This window comes from Poeciliopsis prolifica, unplaced genomic scaffold, assembly GCF_027474105.1.
Source record: "Poeciliopsis prolifica strain line A6 unplaced genomic scaffold, Auburn_PproV2 SCAFFOLD054, whole genome shotgun sequence".
Lineage (NCBI taxonomy): Eukaryota > Metazoa > Chordata > Actinopteri > Cyprinodontiformes > Poeciliidae > Poeciliopsis > Poeciliopsis prolifica.
In genome coordinates, this window is record NW_026562429.1 from 475,165 (window position 1) to 483,611 (window position 8,447).

At 37.3% G+C, this 8,447-nt stretch overlaps 1 protein-coding gene across 1 annotated transcript; it reads left to right on the forward strand.

Annotated features, from left to right (window-relative positions):
• Positions 1-3,263: 3,263 nt before the first annotated feature.
• On the forward strand, positions 3,264-8,079 carry LOC129378941 (eukaryotic translation initiation factor 1A, X-chromosomal-like). Its single transcript, XM_055059447.1, has 7 exons — positions 3,264-3,433; positions 5,578-5,661; positions 6,377-6,480; positions 6,588-6,655; positions 6,806-6,885; positions 7,185-7,276; positions 7,403-8,079. Exons 1-7 carry the CDS (start codon positions 3,418-3,420, stop codon positions 7,406-7,408), a joined length of 450 nt encoding a protein of 149 aa, XP_054915422.1. The 5' UTR covers positions 3,264-3,417; the 3' UTR covers positions 7,409-8,079.
• Positions 8,080-8,447: the final 368 nt, after the last annotated feature.

Here is an 8,447-nt window from a genome sequence, read left to right on the forward strand (position 1 = left end):
CCGCAAACATTGTTTAGCGTCTCAATTAGTATTTTGATTCAATTATACTTTTTATAAAGTTTATTTTAAGTTTGGTGAACTTCTTAGAATTTTTAACCTCAGAAAGTTTATTTTAACTGTGATGATGCCACACACCTTTTCTCTCTACCTGAATTACTTTCATGCCCGCAGTTTCATCTCTACAAATAAAACTTATACATCAGAACGTTGGTATTTCTGTCCTCTTCGACCCGGTGTGTCTGTCAGAGTTCACAATTGATCCCATTGTAATTTCTATCAAAATTAGCATTGAAGAGTCTCTATTAGCCGCCATATTGTAAAACACTGTGGATATATAAAGTTTTTCTTATGTGGCTTCAGGAACGTTATGCTTCACACGGTAAAGAATTATTAATTATAACTTACAGTTTTCACAGTTCGTTTGCGGCTGAAACTTCTGGTTATGTTTCTGGAAAAGGCGGGAATCACCTTGGCAACTTGTTCTTACCAGTTATTGTTTTTCCATGATGGAAATAAAAGCATTTATCAGGAGGAAATCTGAGCACCACTGATTTAAATCCCCTCCCAGATTTTCACAGGAATATTCAGGAACCGTTTCAGGATCTAAAAGCGGCTTGAAGTGTTTCCCGTCCGCCATCTTTAGATGGTCCAGAGCCGCCTGCTTCCTCGCAGCGCCGCCTGAAGCTGCATCTCTGCCTCTCAGTACGAGCCGTCGGTGCAACAGCACTGTAAATATGAACGTGTGACTCAGGTTTCTACGAATCAAGACGATGCATTTTTGTAGGAGGAAAACACAGGAACACGAGCGAAACAGGCCAACAAAACGCTCCTATTGTCAGACGTTGTCTGAGTTAAAGCGGAACATTTTACACGTCCAGTTTGTCTTTCCAGATTTTTGTTTTTCTCTCAAAGTCTTAAAAACGTGACCTCTGGAGGTTTTGATTAGAAATCAAGCTCTTCCGTTGTTGGTGTTGCGTTCCTGTGATCTGTGTTCAGCATTTATGCCTGATGATTATAATGTTGATCGTGATTCTCTGGTAGCAAACCCTCTAAAAACTGAGCAGAAAAACATTACAGACATTCCAGCAGTTGGCTTCACCTGGGAGGACAAACTGTTAACCCATGCTAACGGTTAGCACCATGCTAACAATTGGCATCATGCTTGTTCTGTAGATTGAACAGAAAACTAATCTTTCCAGAAAATAAATCCGTCTGAACCGAAGCTGAATTACACTCCTCGAGCTCAGCCACCAGGGGGCGCTGTATTTATTTAAATTCTTTGACCAAACTATTGGTCAAAGAATTAGTCATCAGTGAAATTAATCCTTGCTTCTGGTGCAAAATGGTGGAGGACAAATGAAAGTGAAAAGTCAGAAACTGTAAACTGACGACCTCGGAGGCCCATTTTCACCGAAATAAAAATATTAAACACGTCACATAAACGTCTAAATCATAAACGAGTCTTTCTCTGGGTAAATCAAATGTGAAAAAATTTAAACAAATGTTTCCTCACAGAAGTCAAGCTTGAAATAACATTTAAACGTAAATATTTCAAATCAAATAATTTTATTTGTATAGCACGTTGCAGCAACAAGGTTTAAAGTGCTTTACATGATAAATATTTATCATAAATGTAATCTTTTTAAATTGTCTTTTCTCTTTTCTTCAGTAATGACTCTTAAGTCCACATTTAGACTCTGAAGATACTTTGTGATCTTTATTTGTTTTAACTGGTGAAATCGGGCCTCCACTGACGTCTGCGACTGAATTTTTAAAAGCAAAAATAAATTTCTTCACAGCAGGAATCCCACTTCTGTATCATGGAAACATTAAAAACTTTCTGTGATCGTTTGAATGTCATCGTAAAGGGATAAACTTCAGAGTTTCTTTATGTTTTATAAATAACTATTGATTTATTTTGAATTTTGTTCATTCTTCTGTCAGTGTACAGCTTTGGGATAAAGAGAGATAAATAAAATGACCTTTTCTGTAGTTATAAACAGAGAAATAGCTTTTTCTCTTCATCTCACTCTTCCTCTTTTCGTCTTATTCTGTCAGAGATGTTTTCAGCCCTGCTGCTACGCCAGCTCTCTGTTTTTGTACCTGCAGAGTTGGACTTTCTATAAAAAACAATAAAAAACAATAATCGATAAAATGCCTTTGCTTTTTATTGAGTTTCAGAACAATTAATTTATGTTCTATTTTGCTTTTTTTTCACTGGTTAAAAATTTTGAAAAATAACTTTTATAAAACCAATTTGATCATAAATGTTTTTAAGTTAAATATTGCTTATAAATGGGGTAACTGTTTTCTGTAGGGGTTGTACGTATTAGTCATGATCAGTTATCATCTTACCTGAAATCACCAGATATTTTTCAGTTTGGAAAATCCAGACTTTTAAAGGAGAAGTCGAACAAACTTTAAGCTTTTATTTTTCCTTTAGCTGTAAGTATTTGGCAGTTAGCTCCAGAAGCTGTTGGTAGCAATTTATTTCCTGGTTCAAAAGCATTTAGCTTGTAGTTAGAAGTGAAATTGATTCTTCCAAGTCCTTTCCATTTATCTTTTTTTTAATTTAAATGTTGGATATATTTGGTGAATTATTTTGAAGTTGGTGACCAAGTACTTGTCCAAGTCCAAATCAATGAGCTGTTAATATTCATACAGTTTTTAATATAACTGAAAATGAGTGATAATTGGTTATCTGAGAGTTTTGTTATCACATATTTTATCCAAAATATCAATGCAATTATTTAATTTATTTTTCTTTTGTGGTATTTATTCTATTTTTTTGTAACACCTTTATAAAAATCAATTGGAATCATATAAAAAACTATTTTCTCTTGACTAAACATTCCCAGAAATAACCTTTTTCATACATAAGTTACAAAAATATTGGTGTCTTGAAACAATTTCTCATAAAATATTGTTTTATAGGTAACATATTTGTAATTCCAAATTAAGAATTTATGCTGAAAATTATTCTTGTAAATCAGATGATAAAGCTTATGTGGAAATTAAAGAGCTGGATGGAAACTTTGTTGACATCAAAATATATTTTAAAAAATTCGGCATTATCTTCTTTAAATATAGTTTGGTATTAAATACAGTAATCTATGTTTGTCCCTGTTTAACTCCGTGATTCTTTTTCCAGTTGTGATAAATCTGCCACTCCCAACATGGCGGCTTGGCTCTCGTATTTACCGTCAAACTGAGCTGCGTCACGGTTTTCAATAAAGCCCTGCAGTTCTGAACGCGCTGTCCTGCGCTTGCGCACACAGACACAGAGACTCGGCGCTAAGCAGCTAGCTTCTGGCTCCGTTCAGTTCAGTTTAAATCTGATCCTGTCTGACGTTTGTAAACATCTACCAGCCGCCGGTTGTACCGAGGAGGGTTGAAGCGAACCTGGTGTAAAGGAATATGCCCAAAAATAAAGGTAAAAGGCCGAAAATGGAGGCATTTACTGCTCTGCGGTAGTTTAGCCCGCCGTGTGGAAAACGTGACCCGGGCCGGCTAACTCCGTTAGCAGCAGGCAACGGGGTGCGCTATTGGTTATCCACAGGGTTCGAGTTTAAAATGAACTCTGAAAATTCACATTAATGAAGTTAATTAAAGTCTTTTGAAGCTGTTTGAGCTTTAGAGACGGTTAGCTCGTAGCTAGCTAGCTGACACAGCTAAGCTTCACCCGGACTGGCCTTCTGACATCTGTTCAATATTTATCTAAATTGACCTAATAACACACTTCTGATTGAACACAGACTGTTAACATAATGTAGAGGTTTTATTTGAGCTTCCCATTGAGTTTCATGTGAGCTAATCAGCTCGACAGAATAATTATCTGCTGATTAAAGTTACAGAAGCAAATTTAAGCTCCAACTTCTGTGTTTTTAATAAGTTTAAAGGCAAAAACTCCCATTTAACCTTAAACAACCAGGAATGACTACATATCTTTATTTTACTTCTGTAGAGTCAAAGTTTACCTTTTAAAGTTGGTTTTATCAATAGTTCTCTAGACTTTCTGAAATCATGTTTATTGTAGTTACTTTTCAAATTCAATATAAAAAAAATATTGACCTGAAAAATAAATAAAATGTTGTAACTCATGTTTTCAGAGATTCATAGAGTTGTTATAGATGCTGTGGAAATGAAGAATCTCCTGTAGCAGGCTGTGTTATAGCGGCTCTGGTTAAGCCTCTGACTGAAGACGTGATGTCATTGTAAAACAGTCCCATGAAGCTCAGGGTTCATCGTTTGTAATGATCTGTTTTGTATAATGAGTTTTAATTACACAGAGCTTCAGATGGCGTATTTTAATTGGTTAAATGTTTTCTTCTAAAATAATGGACAAAAAAGACAAAATATGTACTTACATGATGAATAGATGGAAACTATTTATCCAGATTCTGTTTATATCAGAATAATTCTGAAAAAAAGTATATTGAAAAATGTTTGTACATGTTTACAGACTTTATTTCTTACTTTAAATGTAAAAACCAGTATTTAGATTTAAACAGGGTCCTTTTATCTTCCTCACATAACCTGTGTGCCTGTTTTTATTTTATTAATCCACAGATAAATATTCACAATAAAAGGGCAAATTGAGCTGCTTTTTGGCCCTCTGGGCCTTCCATACATTAGAGATTTAACTCAAAGCAGCTGTTTTTATTTTTACACATCAGAGTAGGATTTGTTTCCTGTGTGAATTCATCGTTTCTAGAACCCAATCTCTGATAACTGGAGCTCTAAAGGTGAAAGGTCAGGATAGCGTCAGAGATGGAAACGTCTGAGACTTTCTGGACTCCTTGTCTGAAGAAGTTTATTAAATCCCATAATAAACAGACATGAATCAGTCAGAGCTTAATGAACAGGTTTCAACACGTTTCCTGCAGGTTGTGTCATTTGCATTAATCCCAGTTTCATCCCAGTTCAGCTTCATTTAATCTGTGAAGCATAAAGAGGCAAAAACAACCAACAAAATACTGACTTTGTTTAACCCAGTCAATAAGTGAAGTTGTAATATTTAATTAAATGAGTAATGTTCTTTATTTTCTGGATGTACATTAGATCCAAACGTTAAAATAATTTTTACAGATTTACTTCAGTAAAACGAAGGTATGAGTTTCTAAAGCCTGACTGAAAATAATTAAACTTTTCTGGTAAATTCTGAACAACAAAAACAAGATTTAAATCTTAATAACTCGTATCATGTTGGAGTCGTGGGCCACACAAGATCAGTCCAGGGGCCACAAGTGGCCCCCAGACCACAGTTTGTCCTCCAAAAACAAACTGAACTTTCCCTTCATATTCTGTCATGGAGTTGAATTCAAAGTCCAAATAAATACAAGATGGAAAACAAGATGGCCGCCCTGACATCACTCCAAAAACATCCAGATTTTCCAGAAATTAAATCTTCAAAACCCCAAAATGTGATTAATTAATAAGTGGATTTATTTCCGTCCAGATTTAAAACCTTTTCCTTCTAAAGTTTTCAGTCGTGTTTTGGTTTGAATAAATGTGGAAAGTTAAAGTTTTGTCTCGTTTTAATGTTCAGGCGTTGACGTTTTCTCGCTCTGCCTGCAGGTAAAGGAGGAAAGAATCGGCGACGTGGAAAGAACGAGAATGAGTCTGAGAAGAGAGAGCTGGTGTTCAAGGAGGACGGACAGGGTGAGTTCTGCTGACCCAAACGGCCAGAACCAGACCAGAGATTTTAATAATTGATTGATTAATCACGATTAGCTGTTTCAGGCTTACTCCTCAAAGTCACTTTTGTCTGAGAATGTGATGCACATCAATAAAGTCTTACAATCTGAAGACATTTTTTGAAATCATGTTTGTCACCTGGGCGGTTGCCCAGGGTGACATCAGAAAGGGGCGTGGCACCCAAAAACTAGAAACTAAAATATTTATCTGTCAGCTGAACAAATTTACTGCTACATCCGTTTAATCATTTCCAAATTATTACATTTCACTCCATGATAAATTGTCTCAGCAATTATTTTGAGAGGATATAATGAAGACAATATGGCTGAAAACCTCATCACAATATAATTGTTTCAGTATCAATACTTATTGATCAGTTTTGAACATGTGTCTGACTGCTGGGCTGATCTTTGCTGTTTCATCCACTTTTTACTCCATTTGGTTGTTTTTAAGTCGTTATGAAGTAAAACTTTAAACTGCTGGAGTTACTTAGCAGGTTGTTGCTAGGCAGGCAAGCAGTGCACCGTTTAGGATCATATTGAATATTATCTACTGATATTACGTATCCATCACGTTTACTGTTGATTTATTGCTCAGTCCTGTTACAATGTGAGGCGGCGAAACGGAGCCGTTTCCTGTTTCCTGTAGCTTTAAGGCTCTGATGACTCGTCTCTTCCAGAATACGCTCAGGTGATCAAGATGCTGGGGAACGGCCGCCTGGAGGCCATGTGCTTCGACGGCACCAAGCGGCTCTGCCACATCAGAGGAAAGCTCCGGAAAAAGGTCGGAGAAACGCCGAGTCGGCACTGCGGCGGCCCGATTGTGTAGAGGTCACAGAGGTCGTGGGACCTCCTCTGACCTCGGCTGACCTCTTTGTTTCCGTCCTCCAGGTCTGGATAAACACGTCTGACATCATCCTGGTGGGGCTGAGGGATTACCAGGTGAGCAACTGGGACCAGTTTGACTTCCTCCACTGACTGGGAATCATTCCACATTTTTTTTCTTTTAGAAAATAAATAAATAAAAATCATATCTAGTATAAAAATGTGAGATTTTCTGTCCCAGTAATCCTCCCGGATCAGAACCGTTTTTGTGTTTTTTCCTCTAGGACAAAAGCCGACGTGATCCTGAAGTACAACGCAGACGAGGCCCGGAGTCTGAAGGCTTACGGAGAACTTCCAGAACACGGTGAGTTTAAAGTGGGTCGCCAGTAGAACCGGTCCTGAACAGAACTGCTTCTCAGTGGTTCAGTAACCAGGATGTTCGAATGCTCTTAAAGGGCCGGTTGAGCCAGAATGTATTGAAAAAACCCAATTAAACTGTTAAAATATTAATAAACAGTCTGTGTGTCTGCTGGAGTTCTGCTGGAGTTCTGCTGGTTTTAACTGAAACCAGAGGGAATAATTGTCCAAACGATTAATAGATTGATAAATAAACGCCGACCTGCAGCCAGACTGTAAAATATTCTGACTTGTTTTTCTTCACAGCTAAAATCAACGAGACGGACACCTTCGGACCCGGAGACGACGACGAGATCCAGTTCGACGACATCGGCGACGATGATGAGGATATCGATGATGTAAGCTCAGCGTCTCAGAAAGTAGAATTTTTTTAAGAAGCGGTTTATTGTTCTGCTGCTGTTTATCATCTGAAGTTACACTGGTTTATCTTCCATTATTGATGATTGATTATTTTCATGTTGCAGATCTAAAACGCTGCGGCTGAAGGAGGAAGGCAGGATTTTACTACAGAAGCTCCGATTGATATGTTTTCAGCCGATTCTGCAAATAATCACCATTTTTTTATTATTATTAATATTAAAGATGAACCTGTGACAGTCCAAACCCGGTTTATTAATGTTCTGTATAGTTACTCCATCGGTAGTTTTGGTTCTGGATGAAAGTGAGACGCTGCGGCGGGACGACGGAGCGTTTCCGTTTTTCTCCTCAAAACTGTTTCGTTTTGTTGACATTCTCTCTCCAAACACGCCATCTTTTTTTTTATTATTAAAAAAAAAAATGTATTATGATTAATTTCACAGCATGTGGGATTTAGAAACTGAACCGAATGTGTCGGTTTGCTGATAAAGTGCTGAGTCGGCGGAACCGGACGGGTTCTGGACTGAACCATGAAGGCGATCCCTCCTTAGTCTGTCGTTTCTTTTGTTTCGTCGGTTCGCTCTGCGGTGAAACCAGGTTCCCAGTGTTCCCAGTTCACTCAGAGCTTATCCTTCACACACCTCAGAGTCAGATTATATATGAGCTTATAGCAGATTATTTTTATTTCCTGTCTGCGCTTTGGGAGCCGCTGCTCTGTCCCACTTGGATGCAGATGTGCGATGATGTTTTGCCGGGTTTCCAATAAAGATCTTAACTCCTCTCAGCCGTGTGGCAGTTTCTCACTTCCTGAGCCGGACTGATGGTGGCGCCACTGAACTGATTGTTTCCTCCCAATTTAAATATTTTTGCTTCAAATGTTTTATAATCCATGAATTACAAAATGTTGAATTTTCTGATAAACCAGCTGAACATTAATTATTTTACAATAAAGAAAATGGAAGAAACTTTGAAAAGTCATAAAACAAAGATGTAATAAAGTGAAAAGACATGAATAAACTAAAAGTTGTAATTAAAAGTCGTAGAGCAGAGAGAGCGTAATGATGCAAAGAAAATCACAAAGCAGAAAAAAGATAATGTTATATAAAACACAAAGTTTACCAGAATAATGTAACTTCATGAGAAATTTATCAG

Bases quoted from the DNA above. Each gene is read 5' to 3' on its own strand.
- LOC129378941 (XM_055059447.1), top strand. The intron at 6,656-6,805 runs GTTTGACTTCCT...TTTTTCCTCTAG, and splicing joins CAGGTGAGCAACTGGGACCA to GACAAAAGCCGACGTGATCC. The intron at 6,886-7,184 runs GTGAGTTTAAAG...TTTTCTTCACAG, and splicing joins CGGAGAACTTCCAGAACACG to CTAAAATCAACGAGACGGAC.